Here is a 25,460-nt window from a genome sequence, read left to right as displayed (position 1 = left end):
GTCTCTGCCTCCCTAACCGGTTCTTCCTCTCACCCATCCCTTCCTCGCACCCCCAGCTACCTACTAACCTCATCCCACCTCCTTGACCTGTCTGTCTTCCCTGGACTGACCTATCCCCTCCCTATCTCCCCACCTACACCCTCTCCACCTATCTTCTTTACTCTCCATCTTCGGTCCTTCTCCCCCTCTGTCCCTATTTATTCCAGTTCCCTCCCCCTCTCTGATGAAGGGTCTAGGCCCGAAACGTCAGCTTTTGTGCTCCTGAGATGCTGCTTGGCCTGCTGTGTTCATCCAGCCTCACATTTTATTATCTTGGCTGAGAATGACGCTAGCCTTGCCCCTCCATCGACACGCGGGGTGAGAGGTGGCCGCCCTGTCACGTCGTCACCGAAGGTCGAGGTGTGCGCACGATTGACTTGAGCACAGGCCTATAGAAAACGAGGTGAGGCGCGGCGTGCGATCGGACGGCACCAGTCACAGTGCGGCATTGGGAAGTGGGCGGGATGAGTCAGGTCAGGCTGCTGCCTTCACCTCCCCGCCAAACCCGGCTCCGAAACATTAACCAACCATCATGTTACTCGGAGCCGCGCGTGGTGACTCTGGATTGTTCGCTGGTGGCTTTGTTTTTGCATCCTTACGTTTTAAGTGACCAGATCGTGCTGTGGTTTTTTTTTTAAAATGTGGCCTCTTTTCTAAGTTTATTTAATTAATAACAAAACAAAAAGAAACACTTTCTACCGTGAGTCGTGTCTTCTTTCGTTTTGTAATTTCCCGGCGCTGATTCCGGTCCGTCATGAAGAGAAATCGGCGGCGTGGCCCCAAGGCGTTGAGTCAGCTCCGTGCGGCCGTCCAGAAGTTTGTGGAGAAGGAGTTGGTGGTGGTGGCGGCGGCGGCGGCAGTGTCGCCCTCCGAACCCGCCCAGAGCCGGCCACCGGGTCTCGGGCTCCGGAGAGGAAAAACTCGGAAGGAGTTGAGGAAGGAGCAGAGGATGGAGAAGAAGTGCAGGATGAGAGATTATTACCACAGGAAGCACCTGAACGGCAGACCCGGGCTTGCGGCTGAGGAAGGGGACGGTGTCGCGGCGAAACCCCAACCGGCCCAAGGGGAGGCGGCCGGGGCCCCTGAGACCCGACCTGGGTTGTTGCAGAGGAAAAAGGCGACGGCGCCACCGCGACCGCCCACTGGGAAGGCCACGAGGGGAGCCAAGAGCAGACAAGCCCGGAAGATGGGCTTGCTGGAGGCTAACGTGGAAGAGGAGAGGGAAATCAAGCGGCTGGAGAAAGCCCTGGGACTCCACAAGCGCAAAAACAGAACTGGCATCCCGCAGGCTTTCACCAGGGACGGCCTGGATTACGTCCTCGGGATCATCGAGCCCGGCGCCGCCGCTTTGTCGGAGTTGTATGAGAGTGACGGCGAGATCTCGGAGGCAGTAGATGATGAGCTGAAAGACCCAGAGACTGTCTCCGACCCGCGTCGGACTGAGGATCGTCACGAGGACCTGGGACAGGATTCAGACTCCGGTCTGCAGAGTGAAGAGGACCAGGAGAGTGCGATGGAGATGGAATCATCTCACGACGAGGACGATGGCGAAAGTTCCGAGCCAGATCGACTTTCGGGAAACGAAGCGGTAGCACAGTTTATGACTTAGTCTTATAAGTTTTCCCCTACTGACCCCCACTACTGCTTGTCGCATCCTACGCCCTACAAGGACTCCATCCCATTCACCCAGTTCCTTCACCTGTGTCACATCCGTTCAGATGATGCTACCTGCAAAAACAATGCTGCATGGCTTCCTTTTTTCATAACCTTGGTTTCCACCCACTGTGGTTGACAGGACCTCAACTGCGCCCAGCCTATCAGCTGTGCTTCTGCCCTTGCCCCTTCCTGTTTCTCTCAGCAGCATGATGTACTGTTCTGTGTTCTATGATCAGTTCCCCCACACCCCAAGTGTCCAATCCTCACTTTTTATCCTATCAGCCTCCACATTCAAAAGATCATTCTCAGCCATTTCAGACAACTCCAGCAGAACGCCACCCCCAAACACTCCTGCAGGGATCGTTCCCTCCAGTCTATTTCATAACTACCAACACCATCAATATCAATCCCCACAGCACCTTCCCATGTCACCTCAGAACCACCTCCCGTAATCATGATCCAAAGGCCTAAACAGTCTTTCCAGGTGAAGCAGCATTTCACCTGTACCACCTCCAATTTTGTGTATTATATTCGCTGCACTCAATGTGGCCTACTCTACATTAGAACGCAGCACAGTACAAGCCCTTCAGGCCATGATGTTGTGCCGAACTTTTACCCAAAACCTAAGGTCTATCTAACTCCACCAGTGCCTTGTACTGTCATCCATATACCTACCTAATAGCTGCTTAAATGCCCCTAATGAGGCAGTCCACACCACTCCCACTCTGAGTAAAGTACCTACCTCTGGTATCGCCCCAATATCTACCTCCTTTCACTTTAAAACTAAGTCCCCTCGTAAACGCTACCTGCACCCTAGGAAAAAGTCTCTGGCTGTCTACTGTATATATACCTCTGATCATTTTGCACACCTCTGTCAAGTCACATCTCATCCTTCATTGTTCTAAAGAGAAACACCCTGATTCTCTCAACCTTTCCTCGTAAGACCTTCCCTCCATTCCATTCCAGGAAACATCCTGGTAAATCTCCTTTTACAACGCCTCCACGTCTTCCCATGTTCATGGGAAGGTGCTGTGGGGATTGATATTGATGGTGTTGGTAGTTATGAAATAGACTGGAGGGAACGATCCCTGCAGGAGTGTTTGGGGGTGGCGTTCTGCTGGAGTTGTCTGAAATGGCTGAGAATGATCTTTTGAATGTGGAGGCTGATAGGATAAAAAGTGAGGATTGGTAATGAGGTGACCAGAACTGGACACAATACTCCAGATGTGGCCGAACTAGGCTTTTGTATAGCTGGAGCATAACTTCACGGCTCTTGAACTCAATCCCTCTAATGAGAGCTAACACACCATACGCCTTCTTAACAACTCTACCCACCTGGGTGGAAGCTCTCAGGAACTGTGAACATGAACCCTAAGATCCCTCTGCGCCTCCACACTGCTAAGATAACCCAAGATTCAGTTAACCCTGTATTCTGCTTTCAAGTTTGTCCTTCCAAAATCAATCACCTCACATTTTTCAGGGTTAAAGTCCATCTGCCACTTCTCAGCCCAGCTCTGCATCCTATCAGTGTCCCTATGTAACCTAGAACAGCCCTCCACACTATCGACATCGTGACCCACCTTTGTATCATCTGCAAACTTGCTAATCCACTTCCACTCCTTCATCCAAATTATTTACAGAAATCGCAAATAGAAGAGGACCCAGAACAGATCCTTGTAGTACACCACTCATAACTGAGCACCATGTTGAATATTTTCCATTCACTCCCACCCTTTGGATTCAGAATTGGCTGACCCTTAGAATACAATCTGCCACATTTCCACCTATCCCAAGTCTCCTTACCATCTGCATGAGCCTACCGTGGGGAACCTTATCAAACGCCTTGCTTAAATCCATGTATACCACATCCACTGCTCCACCTTCACCCTCATGTTTGGTCACCTCTTCAAAGAATTTAATAAGATTTATGAGGCCTGATCTACCCCTCACAAATCCATGCTATCACGAATCAAACTGCCCTTCCAAGTGATCATAAATCCTGTCTCTCAAGCCCTTTCCAATAATTTGCCCACCACTGACGCAAGACTAACTGGTCTGTAATTTCCGGGGTTATCCTTGTTCCCTTTTTTAGAACAAGGGAATGAGTTTGCCTCTTTCCCATCTTCGGGCAGTATACCCGTGGACCGGGAGGATGAAAAGATCATCACTCAAGGCCCTGCAATCTCATCCCTCACTTCCCATAGAATCCTTGGATAAATCCCATAGGCCCGGGAGACTTAGCTATCTTCAACTTCCTCAGAATTCCAAGCACATCTTCTTTACTAACATAAACCTCCTCTAGCCTACCTGCCTGTCTCACAACATCCTCTTCTACAACTAGGACCCTCTCAGTTGTGAATACTGAAGAAAAGTATTCGTTCAAGACTTCTCCTATCTCTTTGGGCTCTGTGCACAAATTCCCTTTACAATCCTTAATCAGTCCTACCCTGGCTTTGGCATTTGCTTGTTCTGCACATATGTGTAAAAAGCCTTCATTACCATTGATATCGCGATTGACAGGTTTTCATTTTACAAAATGTGCTCACTGTAAAAGTTGACAGATTTGTGTTTAGTTTCATTTTAATGGTACATTGGAGAAACCAAATGCAGACTGAGTGACCATTTTGCAGAATGACTCTGGTCTGTGAGGAAGCATGACCTCAACTTTGCCGTAGCCAATCATTTTAACACAATGTCCTCCTCGCATGCCCACCTGTCTGTCTGTGGTGGACTGCCATGCTCCAGTGAACCACAGTGCAAGCTGGAGGAATAGCATCTCCTCTTCAGACAAGGCACTTTACAGCCTCCTGCACTTAGTACTGAATTCAACACCTTTAGATTGTGAACCAACTCCAATTTATTGCGTTTCTTTTAGCTTTACATGTTATTTTTGCTATCATCATGCCCTCTTCCCCCTACCCCAACCCTAGTTGGACTGTCTGCTCTTTCAAGTCTGGCAGTTAGACACACCATAGTTCTTCTATTCTCACATTCTGATCACTTCATCTGAACTATCAACATCTTGTCTGTACCAGCACTCTACACTTCACAGCCACTTGCCACTTGCCCCTGCCTCTTACCCCCAAACTAGTATAAATGCTGCCACCTCCACGCTTCATTTCTGCTCTGAGGGACTTGAAGTGTTAGTTTGCTGTCTCTCCACTGGTGGTGCCTGACCCCTTGTGATCTCCAACATTTGATTTATGAAGAAGGGCCATTTGATTCCAAATGTTATTTCTCGTTTTCCACAGATACTGCCAGACCTGCTGACTTTCTCCAACAGCTTTCCTTTTTATTTCTTCATGATTGCTTTTCTGCCAGCATTTCAATTTCCTCGATTTTTCCCCTTGATTCCAATTTAAAACTGTTTTCTTCTTCAGGCTCACTTTTCATGCTTAGAACAGTGTTCGTTTTATCTTCTCATCGGGTTGAACTGATTACATCACGCTTCCACTTTCTCAGTTGAAAGCACTATTTTGACATTCCACTTCTATCCTGTGACATTGGGAGAGTCATAGTGAACACTTCTCAACTGCCGACAGCCTCTACACTTCTCTCTTTCCACTCCTTTTATGCTCAATTCAAAATTGAATTCAACCATTTCTTCAAATCACATGGTAACATCCATAAGCATAAGATTAGTTTCTATGCTGGTGACATGATAGTATATCTTTACCATTTCTCTCTTCACAGAATTTTACAGTCCAGGAGGTTGTTATTCAGCCTATTGTAGTGTGATATTAGTAATTTGAATGATTTGTCCAATTTAGTCCCACACCAGCATATTTCTCTTGCTCTTAATTTGGTCTTGTACAGAATCATATTTGGTTTTCTTTTCCAGTATTTCTCATTTTGTTCATTTGATGTGAGCACTGCAGGTCAAGCCATTGTTTATTACCCTTGTGAAAGTGAGCTGCCTTCTTAAAACACTGCAGTTTGAGTGTAATTTGCTGAAGGAATGGCCCTAATATGAACTCTTGGAGAAAACACTGACAGAATTCTGTCCAGTTAGCAAGGCATTCTTTTGCCACTTTTTTTGTCTCCTTTCTGTTGGCCAGTTACGTACATTAAAGGCAGCAAAGCGGAATTGAGGGTTATAAGATCAACCATGATCTCATTCAATGATGTGCAGACTCATTGGGTTGAATGGCCTACTTCTGTTTGTACATTTTCTGTTTTTGCGTTTGATTGTAGTCTCGGTAGTTCTTATCACTGTTAAAGCCCAGACAGCATGTATGACTGGGCTGATAGATGGAAAAGAAATTAAGGCTACAGTGCCCAGCATCTTGCCAGTTCCAACAAGAGAAACTTAACCAACACCCCAGTATTCAACGTCATTGCCAATGCGGAATACACCTAGCAATATATCAACAGATACCATTGTCCTGAAAACTGAACCAGACCACCAATGGAAAGAAAGTGGTTACAGTAACAGGCTAGAGTCATCGAGATTTACAGTATGGAGATAAGTCCTTTAACACAACTTATCCATGTCACCCAGTTTTCACAGTTAATCTAGTTCCATTGGTCCATATTTGCTCCGTGTCCCACTTACCTGTCCCAGCCATGTGCATGTCTAAATGTTCCTTAAATAATAAAATTGTACTCACCTCCTCCAATACATCTGACAGTCAGTTCCAAACATGCACCACCCTCTGTGTGAACAAAATGCCCTTCTGGTCCCTTTTGTGTCTCTCTCCTCTGACCTTAAACCTCCCCTGTCAGAGGGGAAAAGCTATTGGCTATCTACCTTATCTATGCCTCTCATGACTTTATAAGCCTCAATAGGGTCACCCTTCAATCTCCTGTGCTTCAGGGGAAAAAATCCCAGCCTATCCAGCCTCTCCTAACGAAAACCTCCCAGTCCAGGTAGTATCCTAGGAACTTTTCTCTGCACACTTTCTTGTTTAATATCCTTTCTATTGTATGGCAACCAGAACTGCACACAGTACACCAAATGTGGCCTCACCAACGTCTTGTACAGCTGCAACAAGACATCCCAACTCAATGTGTTGACCAATGAAAGCGAGTATGCCAAAAGCCACCTTCACCACCCTGTCAACCTGTGACTCCACTTTCAAGGAACTATAAACCTGTACGCCTGGATTTCTTTGTTCTGTGACGCTGCCCAGGGCTCTGCCATTGACCGTGTAAATCCTGCCCTGGTTTGACGTACCAAAATGCAATACCTTGCCTTTGTCTAAATTAAATTAAACCCCATCTGCTGTTCCTCAACCCATTAGCCCAGCTTATCAAGACCTTGTTGTATTCCCCAATAACCACCTTCACTGTATATTGTACCATCAATCTTGGTGTCTTCTGCAAACTGACTAACCATACATACTAAATTCTCGTCCAAATCATTTAAATAAATGATGAATAACAGGGAACCTCAGACCAATCCCTGCTGCACACACTGCTCACAGGCCTCCAGTTTGAAAATCAGTCCTCTACCGTTAACCTCCCTCTTCCACCTTTGACTCAATTTTGTATCGAATTGGCTAGTTCTTCTGCAACCCCATGAGATTAAACCTTACTCAACCACCCACCATGTGGTACCTTGGCAAACATCCTAGGGTGGGAGAGACCAAAACTAGAAAGCATAGGTTTACGGTGAAAGCGAAATGATTTAAAAAGGACCCGAGGGGTAATTTTTTTCACACAGTGGGTGTGTGTAAGGAACGAGCTGCCAGAGGAGCTGGTGTAGGCAGATACAATTACAACATGTAAAGGACATCTAGTCGGGTGTATGAATAGTAGGAATTTAGACGGACAGTGGCCAAATGCTGGAAAATGGGACTGGGTCAGCTTGGGACGTCTGGTCAGCATGGATGAGTTGTTTCTGTGCTGTATAACTCTGACTCGCTAAAGTCCATGAAGGCAACATGTACTGCACTGCTCTCATCTACTTTCTTGGTCATGCCTTCAAAAACCTGATGCTGACTATCCTTTCTAAATGCCTATAGATCCTGTATCTCAGAATCTTTCTAACAACTTGCCCACCACAGGCTTAAGGCTCACCGGTCTATATTTCCCAGACCTTTCCCTGCTGCCTTTCTCAAAGGTTAGAAGCTGTGAATTCTGGCCTAAGTTTCCCCCCCGATTTGTTCCTTTGTGGACGGTGGACAGGCAATGAGGATATAGATGAGCTGCGTGCCTCGCAATTTTAGCCTACGACCTGATCTTGTAGCCTCAATAATTCCGCGCCAACCAAACCTGGAGAGTTTGACAGTGGGGTATTTCAGCAATGGTAATGCAGTTGAATGTCAAGCAATGACAAAGGAAATGCCAGTGGATGTGATCTCTTTGGAATTCCAGACCACCTTTGATAAGGTGCCAAACAGGAGGTAGCTAAATAAAGATATGTCCCTGTATCACAGATACAAGTTACTGGTTTGGATAGAGGATTCGTTGACTGGCAGAAAATAGTGGAGATGAAGGGGTCATGTTCCCTGGTTGTCCTCCCCTAGTCACAAGCTACCACGCTGAACGTGATGGGACCACAACTGTTCAAGTATACGTTAACAATTTGGATGAAGAAACTGAGGGCATTGTTTTTAAGTTTGCAGATTTCAGATGACACAAAGATAGGTGGAGGGACAGGTAATATTGAGGAAGTAGGGAGTCTGCAGAAAGACTTGGATAGGCTCGGAGAGTGGGCAAACAACTGGCAGCTGGAATATGTTGTGGGAAAGTATGAGGTTATGCACTTTCATAGAAAGAATAGAGGTGAAGACTGTTTTCTAAACCAGCAAAGGTTTTGGAAATCAGAAGAGCCGAGATTTGGAAGTCCTGGTTCAGGATTCTCTTCAGGTTAATATGCAGTTGACGGTTAGAAGTGCAAATGCAATCTTAGCATTTTTTTTTATTAATTCATGGGACGAGATGTCGCTGGCTAGGCAGCATTTACTGCCCATCCCTAATTGCCTAGCGGGCAGTTCAGAGTCAACCACATTTCTGTGGGTCTGAAGTCACATGTAGGCCAAACCAGGTAAGGATGGTCTGAAGGGCACTAGTGAGCCCGGTGGGTTTTTCCAACAATTGACAATGGATTCACGGTTATCACGAGATTCTTTATTTCAGATTTTTTTGAATTCAAAATCTGCCATCTGTCATCTTGGGATTCAAACCTTGTTCCTCAGAATGTTATCCGAATCTCTGGATTAACAGTCCAGCAATAATACCACTTTGCCATTTACTCCCTATATGTAGAGGTCATTAATGAGCTCATTTTTGGATTCGCCTCCCCCTGTCATTCATGTCAAATGGGCTAGAATACCAGAGCAGAGATGTACTGCTGAGGCTGCATAATGCTCTGGTCAGACCACATCTGGAATATTGTGAACAGTTTTGGACCTTATTTCAAAGGAAGGAAGTGCTGGCATTGGGGAAGGAGTTGAGAGGAGGTTTACGACAAAGATGGTGGAGGTCTCTGAGCCTGTACTCAATGGAATTTAGAAGAAGAGTATGCATCTTATTGAAACTTACAGACTACTGAATGCCTGGCATGGAGTGAACATGGAGCAGGTGTTTCCACAGCATTTCACTCTCTTTTTAATTCACCCATGGGATGAGGGCATTACTGGCTAAGCCAGCATTTATTGCCCATCCCTAAGTGCCTAGAGGGCATTTAGGAGTCAACCACATTGCTGTGCATCTAGAGGCACATGTCGGCCAAACCCCGTCAGGATGGTAGTTTCCTTCCCTGAAGTTCATTAGTGAATATGATGGGTTTTTCTGACAATCAACAATGGATTAATTGTCATCATTAGACTGTTAATTCCGTTTTTTGCATTGAATTTCAAATTCCACCATCTGCCATGGCAGGTTCAAACCTAAGTCACCCAGAATGTTACCTGGGTACTGGATTAATAGTCCAGTGATAATAGCACTCATCTATTACCTCCCCTTGCGTGCAGACCCTGTAGCCTTCAGGACTCATTGCCAAGTTCAATAATTTTAGGGCCTAAGCACTTTCTTCCATGTTCTTTTCCCCCAACCCCCACACATCAGGCCTTGTCAACACATGGGCTGCTGCCAGGACCATGGTGTTCGGGGTGAAGCACAGGCTTGGAGTGAGGATTGGCTGTCTGACAGAAGGCAGAGAGTTGGGATAAAAGGCTCTTTTTCGGAATGGCAACCGGTGACAAGTGGTGTCTCGCAGGGTTCAGTGTTGGGGCCGCAGCTGTTCATCTTATATCTTAATGATCTGGATGAAGGGACCGGGGGCATTCTGGCGAAGTTTGCCGATGATACGAAGATAGGTGGCCAGGCAGGTAGTACTGAGGAGGTGTGGAAGCTGCAGAAAGATTTAGACAGCTTAGGAGAGTGGTCCAGGAAATGGCTGATGAAATTCAGTGTGAGCAAATGTGAGGTTTTGCACTTTAGCAAAAAGAATACAGGTGTGGACTATTTTCTAAACAGTGAGAAAATTCGTAAAACAGAAGTGCAAAGGGATCTGGGAGTGTTGGTCCAGGATTCTCTAAACGTTAACTTGCAGGTGGAGTCCGTGATTAAGAAAGCGAATGTAATGTTGTCGTTTATCTCGAGGGTGTAAAAGCAGCAAGGTGCTTCTGAGGCTTTATAAAGCCCTCGTTAGGCCCCATTTAGAATACTGTGTCCAATTTTAGACCCCACACCTCAGGAAGGACATAATAACCCTGGAACGTGTCCAGCGGAGATTCACACGGATGATCCCTGGAATGGTAGGTTTAACGTATGATGAACGCCTAAGGATCCTGGGATTGTATTCATTAGAGTTTAAAAGGTTGAGGGGAGATCTAATAGAAACTTACAAGATAATGTATGGCTTAGAAGGGGCGGACGCTAGGAAGTTGTTTTTGTTAGGCAGGGAGACTAGGACCCGTGTGCACAGCCTTAAAATTAGAGGGGGTAAATTTAAAATGGAAATGAGACAAATAGTGTAGGTTAGATGGGCTTCAGATCGGTATGACAGGTCGGCACAACGTCGAGGGCCGAAGGGCCTGTGCTGTGCTGTAATGTTCTATGTTCTATGACATTTCTTCAGCCAAAGAGTGGCGGGCTTGTGGAATTCATTGCCATAGAGTGCAGTGGAGGCTGGGACGTTAAATGTCGTCAAGGCAGAGATCGACAAATTCTTGATCTCATTAGGAATCAAGGGCTACGGGGAGAGTGCAGGGGAGTGGAGTTGAAATGCCCATCAGCCATGATTTAAATGGCAGAGTGGACTTGATGGGCCAAATGGCCTTACTTTCACTCCTATGTCTTATGGACCAACCAATTGTCAGCTACTCATGTTCACCATTAGCAGCTATTGATATCTTGTTTTTCTACTCACACACACACACACACACACGTTCAATCACTTTGTCCCTTCTCTGGGCTCCATCTCCACCTATCATTTATTTAGGTAATCTAGTAATCTATTTCAACTCTTCCTTTGCCTTTTAAGGAGAAAATGAGGTCAATTTACTGAATTCATCTTCATTGATCAGTAGATTTGTTTTGAAGGTCTGTGGAGCTAAATCCAATATTGTTTCTTTTTTCATTGACCTGGGAATGCACAATTGAGGTTTTTTTCCCTTGCACCCTCTGATTTTTTTATACAATCTTCCTTTTGCAGATTGTTGAATCCTGGATGAATTATTTTTCACAGCTTAACAACAGAAAGATCAAGTCTTATTACAGCCCTACTTCCTTTTATCTGCTGTCTGGCCACTTTCTAAGGTGGAACTGTACTATTCTTAATTTTTGACGTTTTTTTTCAAGCTAAAATTTAAATCAAAACATAAATTCATCAATTGTTTCATCAATGCAATGCTGCCCATCAGTCCATTCTCCTGTTGAAGTCCTGTACAACCAGTCACTTAGCATTTTTGATAACCTGCTGCCATCCTTGGACGTCTATCCGAAATGTTCCAAAACTATGTCCTGAATAACCTTTTTTGAAACATCAAAAAGTTTCCAGTGCAGGATGTGACCATTTCGCCAATCTTATTTCTACTCACTTTTTTAATAAAACAATCCAGATTTAATCTTACTGCTATCCGTATAACCGGTGCACTTTCCTCTGCTAAAATATTTATTCAATTTCTTTAAAAATTATCATGTCACCTGCCTTAACCTACACCTTGTGACAAACACTTGCTGCAAGATTGCAAAGCAAATGCTGCCCCAGTTGGAAATGTGAATAGGTCAGGCAGCATGTGTCAAAAAGCGGGATGTCCAGCATTTCAAGTCAATGACCTCTCCCTAACATAAAATGGAAGCTGTTTGTCTCACAGTGTGCTGCGTGAACTAAGCATTGCTCATATTTTGTGATTCAATGTAAATATGTTTCCCCTACATCTTTTTAGTTTGATACTTTTAAATTGATGGTGACTTTGTCTCTTATTCTCCAGCCAACTTAAGTTAGAAACGTTCATTTTTAAAACAAAAAATTCTATCAAATTGCTTTTGGATATGCATGCTGCAGTGAAAACTTGTCCAATTTTCTCAAGGGAACACAGGGCCCAGTTGTAATGTTGTAGGTGATTAAGTTTGAGCACATTAAAATCTCACTCCATAACTCTGAAATTGTACCCCAGTCTGATTCTACAGAATCTAGATTGTACGAAAATTAATGGCGTGAGAACCCAGCAGGAACCCTTCAGTTTTATCTATAAAACCTTCATAGTCCTGTTGCATTTAAGTTCTTGGTGACGACAAGTACTGCAAAGCTTCCAGATCTGCAACCTTCTTTACAGGTTGTGCTACACTGTGATGCATAATTTGGCCCACCATTAGTGATTAATATTTAATAATCAGTTCTTTATGTTCTGTGATGCTCCTTGAGGTATTTCTCTTAAATTTAAGTTGAAGTAGCAGTAGAATATTGCTGATGCTCTGTTTTGCTGTGCAGAAGTTACATAATACTCAGACCCAATCATCATCATTTGGGTATGCTATTAAATCCAGCGCCAATTAGCATAGTAGAATACACTGATGGTAATGTATTAGTTTTCTGTGTTTCAGTTCATAGAGTATTAGATAGCTTTTCAATGTTTAAAAACACCTCAAGACTAGAGGTAGACTGAGTGCTCCAAGATGCAGCTTTGCATGAGGAGCAAACTCCTCAACTGAACTTTTATCCCCAGTTTAAAACTCCAATCCCTTACCATTTAGATGTTGCTTTCCCAAACTTTAAACTCAGTCCTAAGCTCATGAAAGGACATGGAGAGCAAGGAAAGTACAAAATATTTTAAATGTTTAATATTGCTCTATCAGTATCTCATTCAAACACTCAAGCTCTCAACAAAAAGCATTTTTTTCCAATGTGGGCTTCTTTCAGACGTATTAATTTAGAATATCTTTTCCATGTTTTATCCTTCAAAATTACTCAAGGTAGAAGATATTAGATTTCTCATAACCAATTCCATCATCTTGCATTAGGGGCAACTGTCAAATGAAGGCAATGATTCCAGGAAGTATATTCCCCCGCAGTTGCGTGAAAAGGCTGAATCTATGGATGCAAAGAAGAAGGAAGACCTTATAAGACTTAAGAAGAATGTAAAAGGACTTCTTAATAGGTAGGAATACGGAAACATTCTACTACTGCAGTCGTGAAATGCAGCTAGCCCTATCATGAAGACATTGGCAAAATAGGAGTGTCTAATTATGAAACTGTCACCTAAATGATGTTGGTGAATTCTGAGACCGGTTTAATGAAAAAAAAGAGTCCAATCAAGTCTCACAAGTCACTTGAGCATGCTCATCAAACCATGCATGTACAGTTAACTCTCGGCTGCTATCTTGAATGATGGCCTGTATTTAGGACACACTCCAAATCAAACTGGGTTGTTGTTGATTTTACAAAACCTTTTTTCATTGAAACTATGGAGAAAGATTAAGGCCTCTCACTTTTATAAACCAGGACCTTGGAACTAGATTATTACCCTGACAATCTGATACTGCCTTCCTATTCTAACATTTTCTAGTCAAACTCATTCTGTTAAGTTCAATTTGTGACCTTTTAAGATTTATGATGCAAAGTAATTTGTTCATTGATTAAATGCAATTGTGATTTATTGTTTAAAATTGCTTTTGCTCAGATATGTAAATAACTGCAGTAATTGATTTTGGAGATTGAAATGGAGTCAAAACTTTTGCATGTTGGTATTTCCTTCTGCATGAAGCAATGGAAGCGTTTCAGTTAATAGGCAAACTCTATCCACATGAATCTTGATAACATGAACTTCCTTTGAGAATAAGAAATTCAAATGCGAGTCACTGGGATGCAAAATACATTTATGCACAGCTAGGCAGAAGCACAAAACGAGAACTGCTCACATTTTTAAATTATTTCATAATATGCTAGAAATGCTATTGACCAGTTTTAATGAACGTTTAAGTGGACTTTTGTGATGCTTGCAGCAGAAACTTGGGACTGAATCATATAGGGGTCTGAGTGGTGTGGGCAATAGTAAGATTGGTGGTATGATCAGATAAGAGACCTGGTGAGGCTGATCCCAGCATGAGGAGCATCCTGCTTCATGGTACATCTGTGATCTATATACGGGACATTTTTGAACCCCAGGCTACACAGGCAATGATTACTGAAATTCTGCTGCAATTCTAGGAACTTCACTTGCTGTCATAGCACTCATTCACTTTTACTGCGTACCTGGATGTTTGCAGCATCCCTGCATTGCCTTGACTTGGTGCTGTTTGTCCCCTCAGCCAGAGGTACCAGGTTCATTTTACTTTTGTCTTGCCCTACCATTTAACACATACACAAAGGTTCAAAACTTGTCACGGTTGTCAGCAGGCCTCAGTCAAATCAAGAAGGATAACCTTCAGCCAAGGAATCCCAGTGCGGTAAGTCAAAGGCAGCCCACGACTAGGTAAGGAGCTTGACGTGCTTTGGTTGGACACGATTCGTCATCCACTTGGAACAATTAGTCAGGATGCTGTCCACATAAGTGTTAAGGAGCTGAATGTGCAGCATCCCACTACCCATCTCAGTCTTTCTAACATGCTGTGGTCTGTTTTTCTCTTAGAATTAGAGCCATTTATTAATGCAGAAGAAGCTATTAACACAGTCATTCCTTTGATAAAGAGGTAGTGCTTAATCCCACATCTCTTTTTTGTTCACGGTTCTGTACCACTTTCATCCTGTCTGACTTCTTTTTAAGATTATTTTTGAAATTGGCCTTTATCCACGGAGTATTCCACATGAAGTGTGAACCTGAAACAAGAATTTAAAATATCTCTATCTATCTGGATCTTTTGCAAATTGTTTTAAATCTATAATCACTAGTTATTGAAATAGTTGGTAGGGGATCATATTTCTCACTCTAAATCAAAATGTCCCATCATCATGCAAATCTCTACTCACTCAACATATAACCTTCCCTATTCCAAGAAGGACAGTTCTCTCTTCTAAAAGATTGAACAAGCAAGAGGAGCAAGTGTTGTTCCCAGGTCCTAGGTAACACTGGTTGTCCACGTGGACCTTGGCCCATCATCCTTTTATTTCTTTCCTTTTTCTCAAAGCTTCCTTCATCTCTGTACTTCATGCTAACTTGGTGAATGTCTAACCAATGTCAGTTAAGATTCATTGATCTGAAATGCTGACTCTGTTTTTCCGTTCATAGCTGCCGCCTGACCTGTCCAGTATTTATACCACTTATTTTTATTATTTCTGGAATCCCCGGTATTTTGCTTGCAGTTTGCAGTATAATGTATTATCTTGTCACTCTTTAGTGTTGATGTCATGCATTGTGAACCGTAGCCCTGTATCAGGTTGCTTTGTTTAAAAAGGATTAGATTACTTGCATCCTAGTAATTTTTTTAAGGAAAATATGTAATGTATGAATTCTTTGTACAACTTGCGATCAGACCCAAAAAAGAAACCCTGCATTATTTCAACAATTTGCAATGAACAAATAGTAAAGATGCTGATGTCTTGGGGTTTTTGTTACTTCAATTGTGAATCCTAGTTAAGCCATTTTCTCTTGTTTTAGGTTGAGTGAACCTAATATGGCCTCCATTTGTAGTCAGCTTGAGGAGTTTTATATGAGAAACAGTCGTAAAGACATGAATGATGTGCTAACGGATGTCATCCTCGCAGCCTGTGTCACTTCAACCTTGATGCCTAACAGATTGATGATGGAGCATGTACTGTTAATTAGCATTCTTCATCACAATGTTGGAATTGAGGTAACACCAGTATTCAGATTGCTTTTCAATTGTCATATAAAATAGCTACTTTTAAGCTTATAATAGTTATCTTGCTGGCATTTTTAATACTTTGGTTGTAAGGCTGACTGTAGTACTGTACACTGCAAAGCTGCATACTTGAGACAAGCTAATCGTAATTGGTAAACATGTAAAAAAAATCTGAAAGAAAAACAGAAAATACCGTAAGTACTCATCTGGTTAAGCAGATGCTGCAGAGTAGTTACAGTGCTTTCTTCATAAACCTCATTTTGGTTACAAATTAAGAGATGCTAACTGGACCTATTTTTCTTCTTTTGAACACTTCAAGAAATCAAAGCAGCTCCAATTTGAGGTTATTTTGTGCATTGAGTATGACCCCGTGTTACTGACAAAATCCAAGCATTAGTGAACCAGATAAAATTACTGTTTTTGAACAAACAGACACAACAATGATATTTCTTAATCTTGTACCCAGGCACCTTGAGCACAATAGTATTCACGTCTGTTCAGGCCAACCATACAATTTTGTGTTGTAAAGTATTAAGACTGTATCCTTTTGTTTTTATGTAATCTGAAATGGGTAAAGCAAAGTTTTAGAAGGCAGTTATTGTTGAAGGAAGTATTATTGCACAGTTTAAATGAAGTTATCTAACTTTCATTGTAAGTACTGTTTGCACAGTTTGTGCAAGCAGTTGGAAGCTGAGTTACAAGCAATCGGCAGCCGGGGGTTTATGTATAAATGGGGCTTCAGCTGGCAACAAATAGCTGATTGCTCTTTTGAACAAGTGACCTATTAGCAATGATAAAAGTCATCTGCCTGCTAAACAGCTCGCAAAAGTGAATGTTTTGGGGGCGAAGCCTTTGGACCTCTGGAAGTGAATAGCCCTGTTTTTTCCTCCGCAGTAGAAAGCGGCTGAAGCTTGAAAGCATCCAGTTTACTTCCCCATCAGTTGGTATAAGCTCTGATTTTTAATAAGTTCGAGACCTTTACAAATGTGAACTAGTCACGCTGCCTTCTGTAAACAAGTGAAAGTACCTGCAGAAGGAGAATCAAGAAATAAACTTTCTACATTAGCACAAGGATCACTTCAGCAAATCCTGTGAATCGAGACCATTGAAGTGCATTCCCAGTCTTTCCCTCTGCCCACAAGACTTTTTTTTTGTTCTTGTTTTCTGTGTCAAGAGGGGGAGTTTATGGAGAGGGGTTAAGTAGTTGAATGTCGACAGTTGATAATTGTTTATCTCTATTTATTATGAATAAATAGTTGTTCTTGTTAAGTACAGGCACCAGGATCTGCCAACCTGGTATCGAAAAGACCCATAAGTTGGCGAATTCTGCATGCTTTGTAAAGCTTAACTTTTGTGACAATTCTGGGAATAGTGCTGCTTTTTTTTTGCCAAGAGCGCTCAAAGCACTTCTCTTTGTATCCTTGTCACAAACACTGTTGTTAGAATTTTCTCAAATGGTCCTTCCTTCTTACAGTTATAACTTTGCCTCTGCCAAGAATATATGTTGGTTACACTTATGGTGTAAGCTCACAAGTGCCATTGGGGAATAGCAAGCCTGTGTGGAGAGGACAAAATTAGCAAATCATGGGATAGACTATGAAGAGCAATGTAAGATTATTAACATGGATGAGCTGAACAGAATGACTTGTCCTGTGGTGTACTTTCTGTTTGTGTTTTGAGAGCCAACTGACATAGAATGATTATAGATTTAATCCATTTGTCAATTCCATGATTGCAAGAAAATAAAACCAAAACTTATTGAAATTGTTTCATATCTAATAAGATGCCATGTATTTTGTACTTTACGCATTTTTTTTAAAGGGGTGTGGATAACTTTGGGAATCACAAGCCTACGAACTAGGCTCCACTGCTTACTGGGATACTGTTATAGTACTGTCATTTTTGTGAGATGGTGAACCAAGGCTCCATCTGCTACCCCAAGAGGATATGAGGGATCCCATGGCGTTATTAAAGAAAAGCAGGTTTCCTGCTGGCCAGCATTCATCACTCAACCCACTTCTAAATTTGAAAATTAATTATAATGCTCTTTGTGGGAGCTGACTGTGCTTCATACATGACAACAATACCTATCATGTCAATAGGTTGTAAACTGTTTTGCATTGTCTGAAGTAACTCAGTAATTTCAAGTTTTCTGTGTGACTGCAGAATTTTACTAGTTCCTGTGATTTGTATTTGCTCACTATTTTAAGATATACCAATATGCCTTGTGTTTTACAGGTTGGAGCACATGTTTTGGAGGCAATAGTGAAACAATTTGACGAGCATTCTAGAAAAGTCAGTGAAACTAAAGAATGCGATAATCTAATCAATTTGATTGCGCACTTCTATAACTTTCACATGATTAACTCTGTGTTAGTGTTTGATATTCTTAAAAAACTTACAAACAACTTCAAAGAAAAAGACATTGAGCTTATTCTCCTTTTACTGAAAGAAGTGGGATTTACCCTTCGGAAGGATGATGCTGTGGCATTGAGGGATTTGATTCTGGAGGCCCAAAGCAAAGCTAACCATGTTGGTAAACAATTCCAAGACCAAACAAGGGTAAGACAGATGTCAGATTTACATTAATTTGTGATTGAGTTTGAGAATTTACAGTTGTATATTAATATTACGCTGACTTGGACTAGCACAATAACCATGACTTCAATATACAGGTGTACTGGAAAAATCAAGCTAGCAGCCAATCTCGAGAGAAAGAATTGGTAGAATGTGTACGAGAGTATTTTTATTTTGAGAGTAACTTGTGTTAGAGCCCACTAGGGAACGGGTGGTTCTGGATTTTGTGATGTGTAATGAGGAAGACTTGATTAGAGAGCTTAAGGTGAATGAGCCCCTACTGAGCAGTGATCGTAATATGATACAGTTTGAGAGGGTGAAGGTGAAAGCAGGTGTGACGGTATTACAGTTGAGTAAGGATAACCTCAAAGACATGAGGGAGGAGTTGGTCAGAGTTGGTTGGATGGGAAGCCTAGCAGGAAAGACGGTGAAATAATAAGGGCAGGAGTTTGAGGGCACTTTGGGAGTTACGCAGGAATCCCTCCCAAGGAAGAACAACTGTATAGGGATGCCAAAGCAATCATGGCTGACGAGGGAAGCCAGAGACAGCACAAAAGAAAAAGCATACAATGTGAAGATTAGTGGAGAACATTGAAAAACTAGGAGAGAATGACTTTTCTTAAATAAAAGCAATAAAGGGAGAGGAGAAGCTGACATCTGAGTGTGTTAGCTAGTAATATGAAAGATCAGAACAGTTTTTAAAAGATATCTTAAAATGTAAGAGAGGCAAGAGTGATCATTGGCCCATTGGAAAATGGGGCTGGTGAAGTAGGAAGGGGGTGCAAAGAAATGGCAGAGCTACTGAATAGGTACTTTGCATCAGTTTTCATGGCAGAAGATACTAGCAGCCGATCATTACTTAAGGAGAGTCAAAGGGCAAATATGAGTGTGGTGACCATCTCGAAAGAGGAGCTGGGACAGCTGAAAAGTCTGAAGGTGAACAAATCACCCAGACCAGATGGACTACATCCCTGAGTTTTGATGGAGATAGCTGAGGACAGGCATTGTTAGTAATCTTTCAGGAATCACTGGAGTCAGAGTGTGTCCTCAAGGACTGGAAAATTGCTAATGTAACACCCATATTGAAGAGGGAAGGGAAGCAGAAGACAGGAAGCTCTCGGCCAAGAGACCTAACTTTGGTCTTTGTTAAGATTTTAGAGTCCACTGTGAGATTGTGGAGTACTTGAAAGAGCATGGTGAAATAAGGCAGAGTCAACACAGCTTCATCAAGGAGAGGTCATGTCTGCCAAATCTGTTTGAATTCTTTAAGGTAATGAGTAATTAAAGGAGAGCCAGTGAATGTCATGGAGCTATACACAGAAACAGGCGCTTCAGTCCAACTCCTCCATGCCAACCAGATTCCCCAAACTAAACTGGTGCCGTTTGCTCACACTTGGTCCATATCCCTGATCTATTTGGATTTCCAGAATCCTTTGAATAGGTGCCAAACAGGAGGCTGTTTGATTTTAAAATAAGATCCCATGGTGCTCAGAGCAAGGTTAGGCAGTATGGGTATATGATTGGCTGGCAAAATGCACAGAGCGAGGAGGATAAAGCGGTATTTTTCAGGATGGCAGTCAGTGACTAGTGCAGCTCTACAGGGGTTAGTGTTGGGATCCCAAGTATTCGCTTTATACATGAAGGAATTAAGGGCATTGTTACTTAGCTTGTAGATAACACAAAGATAGGTGGAGGGTTAGGTGGTATTAACAGGAAAGCTGCAGAAGGACTTGAATATGCTAGGAGAATGGGTAAACAAATGGCAGATGGAAAACAATATGGGAAAATGTGAGGTTCTGCACTTAGGCAACACCTCTACTCTTGTTACCAATGTTGAAAACCAGGAAAAGCTTCAGAAATTTTGAAGTGCTTAAGGACTTTGGAGACCTCGTTCAGAATTCTCATAAGGTTAACATGCAGGTGTATGTGGCAGTTAGAAAGGCAAAAGCAATGTTAGCATTCGTTTCAAGAGGCCGAGAACACAAGCAGATATCTACTCCTGAAGCTGAATATGCGTCTGGTCAGACTGCGTTTGGAGTATTGTGGGCAGTTTTGGACTCTGTGTTTAAGAAAGTTGCCATTGTGGGAAGGAGTCTAAAGCAAGTTTACAGTAATGATTCTGGCAATGAAGGGCTTGTCGAATGAGGAACGGAGATGACTCTGGGTCTGGACTCTAGAGTTTAGAAGGATGAGGAGTGATCTGATTGAAACTTACTGAATACTGAGAGGACTGGATGGAAAAGATGTTTCCACTAGTGAGAGGGGCTGGGAGCTGAAGGCACAGCCCCAGCGTGAAGGGATAGCCCTCTTGTAACTGAGATGAGGAGGAATATGAGATAATAGGAACTGCAGATGCTGAAGAATCCGAGATTACATGGTTTAGAGCTGGATGAACACAGCAGGACAAGCAGCATCTTAGGAGCAGGAAAGCTGATCTTCCGGGCCTAGAGCCTTCATCAGAAATGGGGATATCGTCGCAGTTGGGGCCAAATTGGGAGGGCTTGAATGTGGACTGTAGTCCATTGGGGATGATCTGCTTCCGTAGGCAGGTACTAAGAAAAGTGATGTGGTTGTAGTACGTGGTTTGCTTCAGGACACGGTCAAGCAGTTTCAAGGCCAAAGAGATTACAAGAGAGTTACAGTGGGAGAGAGATCCCCTGAGGTTTGTCCAGAGAGAGGAGGGTAACCTCTTCAGGTTAGGCGTCCTTAGAAGAGGCTTCGCAGTGGGGTTAAAATTGTATCTGAGGTAGTAGGAACTGCAGAAGCTGGAGAATCCAAAATAACAAGGTGTGGAGCTGGATGAACACAGACCAAACAGCATCTTAGGAGCAGGAAAGCTGACGTTTCAGACCAAGACCCTCCATCAGAAATGGGGGATTTCTGATGATGGGTCTAGGCCCGAAACGTCAGCTTTCCTGCTCCGAAGATGCTGCATGGCCTGCTGTGTTCATCCAGCTCTGCACCTTGTTATCTCTTAGGAGGAATATCTTCAGCCAAATGTAGAGCTCATTGTCACAGAGGGCTGTGGAGGTCAAGCAATTCAGTACATTTAAGACTGAGATGGGTTCTTGATTAGTAAGAGAATCAAGCATTACAGAGAGAAGGCAAGAGAATAGAGTTGAAAAACAAATCAGACATGATCAAATAGCAGAGCAGACACGATGGGCTAAATGGCCTCATCCTGCCCCTGTATAGTCAGATACAGTCATACAGCATGGAAACAAACCTTTCTGTCCTCATTCCCAAACTAAACTAATCCCATCTCCCTGTGCTTGGCCCATATCCCTCCAAACTTTTCCGGTTCATGAAGTTATCCAAATGTCATTTAAACATTGTAACTGTACTTGCATCCACCATTTTCTCTGGCAGTTCATTTCACATATGAGCCACTCAGTTAAAACAAAAAAGTTGCCTTTCATGTCCTTTTTTAAATCTTTTCCCTCTCACCTTAAATGTATGCCCCACCTAGTCTTGAACTCTCCCACCCTAGACCCTTATCTATTCACCTAAGTTCACCCCTCAACCTTCTAAGCTCAGTGGAAAAAATTGTCTCAGGATTTCCAGTCTACTTTGATATCTCAAATCTTCCATTCCCAGTAACATCATGGTAAATGTTTACTGAACCCTGTCCAGTTTAATAATATCCTTCCTATAACAGGGCAACCAGAACTACACACACTACTCTAACAGAGGCCTCACCAACATCCTGTTCAACGTCAACATGATATCCCAACTCCTATCCTCAAAGACCTAAGCAATGAAGGCAAGCGTGCTAAATACCTTCTTAATTAGCCTGTCTACCTGCGAAGCAAATTTCAAAGAATTATGTACCTGAACCCCTAGGTCTCTACTACAAAACACCCCAGGGCCCTCCCATTAATTGTACAGGTCCTGACCTTGTTTGTTTCAGCAAAATTCAATACCTCGCATTGACCCAAATTAAACTTCATCTGCTACTCCTTAGCCCATTGGCCCAATTGATCAAGATCTGTTTGAAACCTTGAATAACCTTCCTCACTGCCCACTATGCCACCAATTTTGGTGCCATCTGTCAACTTGCTAACCGTGCCTCCTTATATTCTCATCCAAATCATTGGTGTAAAAGACAAAGGTGGACCGTGTTCTGATTCTTATGGAACACTGCTGGTCGCAGGCGTCAAGTCTGAAAAACAACCCTCTTTACACCACTTCTCTCTCCTACCATCAAGCCAATTTTGTGTCCAATTGGCAAGCTCTCCCTGAATACCATGTGATCTAACTTTACTAATTAGTCTAACTTGCAGAACCTTGTCAAAGGCTTTAGAGAAGTCCGAGTAAACTACTTCTGTCCATCTGCCCTAATCTATAGCTGGTGGTGAAATTTCTTGTAGGATCACTGGTGTTGTTGCAATTCTACTGGGGCTCAGTTGAAAGTTCAATAATGATAGGATGATGCATTGTTATGATCTCGACTATCCAGTTAACAGTTGAAAGAATTACTCACTTTAATTTTTATAACAAGTGACTGTTCACAAGAACTATTTTCATTTTGTTTGCAACTTCTACTTGAAACTGCAGAGAGCAATGTATCTGTACTTATTTTGAATTCCCCACAAAATTATAATTCTTATGATAAGAACCAGGAGCAAGAAAAGCTCATTCAGCCCCATTAACCTGCTCTGTCATTCAATGCAGTCATGGCTGATCTCGTCTTGGCCTCAACTCAGTTTTCCTGCCTGCTCCCCATAATCCTTCAACACATTCCTAATTAAAGTCAAGATCTTTTCATATTTACTCCATGTTCCAGCATCTGCCACACCCTGGAGTAGCAATTGCCACAAATTCCACGACCCTTTTTAGAGAAGTATTGTCTACTCATCTACTTCAGATCCGCTTAAATCATCTCTGTTTCAAATCCCTTATCCTAATTCAATAACCCCTCATTCTAGATTGCCACAGATGACGAAACATCCGTTTTAATCCTCCAACATCCTGTGTACTTTGGTTAGACTTGGCAACAATTCACAGTCATTGCCACTTTTCACTGGGGTCCTGTTTTCCCCGTTTTTTTGCTGCATAGTAACTTTGGAGTGCCTGCAGGTGCTTTCCCCAGTTTTTGGTGAGCTCCTTGAATCCATCACCAGCAATAAAGCCTTTTTCCATGATTATATTTAGCCACCAAAAGAGTGAATCTCCCAAAATATTTAAATGCCTGCATGATTTGTATTTTCGACTAGAGACATCTCCTACTCACATTTCGCTTTGGTAGCTCACAAAGCAGCCCTTCCTGTTTGTTGACCACACAAGATCTCTATCTGAAATCTTCACTGATTTGTAAGGAAAGTTTATAATCTGATCTCAAAATGCCTCTTTCTTTCTTCTTTCCCCGAGCATCATTGTAATACATAATATCCTTGCATCCAGGTAGAACTGCTAATTAGTAATGCGTGATCCCAACACCTTTTCCATCCTCAAAGTACAACTGTTTGCAATCTGGTATCTTTAAAATCCTTTCAGGAACTTGTTTCAAAGTCTATGCATGACTGTAGGAATGTTATGCCCTGCCACACACACACACACACACACACACACACACACACACACACCCGCGCACACACACACAGCCGCGCACACAGCCGACCTGGAACCAAGGCAGGTTTCAGGTACACGTTAATTGAAGCAACAACCACTTAATACAAGGAGAGGGCCAGAGACCTTCCCCAAATCTGGCCTCGACATGAAAACCCAGTCATTCTCTTAATCTACAGCTCAAATCAGAAGAGAGATCGATGATGCAGCCTGATTTTTACAGTGAAATACAGCATTTTTATACATTTTGTTGGAGTAGTCACAAACAGCATGGTCACTGTCCTTCCCCTATATTCCATACACCCAGCCCTGTGAAACACCTAATCAATGATGGGCATTCCTCTGGATGGCCCCAGGTTCCCATGATCTCATGGTGTTTAACAGACCTTGTAATCTCCAGCCTTGAGATTTCTCTATGCATCCTGTTAATTCACATTCCAAAGTCACTGGTTATACTCCTTTGGATCTGTCCCACACTTGGTTATCTCTGATGAAGGGTCTAGGCCCAAAATGTCAGCTTTTGTGCTCCTGAGATGCTGCTTGGCCTGTTGTGTTCATCCAGCTTCACACTTTGTTGTCTTGGTTATCTCGAAGGACTGCTTGAATTCTGTTCGTCATTATATTCTATGTGTTATCTCTATCCAATTCTGTTTTTTCTCTTATATGTGCTAGCTAATGGAGGCCCTGAATTTCCCAAGTATTGCTTTAATAAGTTTCTATACAGTGCATCCTATGCAGTATCATTTAATCTACTCTGGAATGATAGTAGGTCAAATTCAGATAGTCTAAAACTCCAGCTGTTAAAATTATCAGCCATCCCCACCTGCAGAATGGCAAGTGCAATAGAATGGTGCTTGTGATGAGCCAATATGCCAGTCTGGCAATTCTGGTTTAGCCAAGTTTATGCAAGCCTTTCACACTATAAACAGTTGGAGCAGAGTGAGACCTTGATGAAATGACATTAAAATCCCGCTATTGTGGAGAAACTTTATTTTCTGAATTGGAGATGGTGAAGTTGAATACAGTCAGTTCTAATATAACGCAATAGTTCTGTTCTCATGCAATCTCGTGTTATAAGAAAATCATGGAATAGCTAAACTGATGGGAATAAAATCATGTTGTCGCCAATACAGGCAAGTAAAGTTCACATTCTACAAATAGCAGTCTAAATTCTTCAATCATGTTGAAGCCATTTTGCTTTGAAAAAACATGCATTATAGCAGAATCGACTGTGCCGTACAGCTGTTAGTGAGCTGTGCTTCTGACCTTACGGTGGAGAGACGGGAGATCATGAACCAACTGAAGATCAACCTAGAATATGATTGTGAGAGACTACTGCAGCGTATGCCCTAGGCTCAAATGACCTTCAATTTTCCTTTAGTACTAAAGGTAAGGTTGGAACAATGTGGTTTCAGGAACCTCCTCTCAGC

General features: G+C 42.6%; 1 protein-coding gene across 4 annotated transcripts in view; it reads left to right on the top strand.

Annotated features, from left to right (window-relative positions):
- The first annotated feature begins 466 nt into the window (after window positions 1-466).
- The window catches only part of nom1 (nucleolar protein with MIF4G domain 1), a 61,907-nt gene continuing 36,913 nt past the window's right edge, over window positions 467-25,460 (top strand). For 2 of the 4 annotated variants that reach the window (XR_007246442.2, XR_009442929.1), the window contains exons 1-4: window positions 467-1,627; window positions 13,108-13,244; window positions 15,681-15,876; window positions 18,124-18,447. Coding sequence is in view for 1 of the 4 variants with exons in the window: in XM_048520352.2 (XP_048376309.1) it covers window positions 794-1,627; window positions 13,108-13,244; window positions 15,681-15,876; window positions 18,124-18,447 (1,491 nt within the window). In the remaining 3 variants the exon portion in view is untranslated. The remainder of the gene's footprint in view (window positions 1,628-13,107; window positions 13,245-15,680; window positions 15,877-18,123; window positions 18,448-25,460) is intronic. The other 2 variants (XR_009442926.1, XM_048520352.2) reach the window with 2 other exon arrangements.

This window comes from Stegostoma tigrinum, chromosome 2 (assembly GCF_030684315.1).
Source record: "Stegostoma tigrinum isolate sSteTig4 chromosome 2, sSteTig4.hap1, whole genome shotgun sequence".
Classification (NCBI taxonomy): Eukaryota; Metazoa; Chordata; class Chondrichthyes; order Orectolobiformes; family Stegostomatidae; genus Stegostoma; species Stegostoma tigrinum.
Note: the sequence above shows the minus strand (reverse complement) of the source record. Positions and strands in the feature narration are given on the sequence as shown.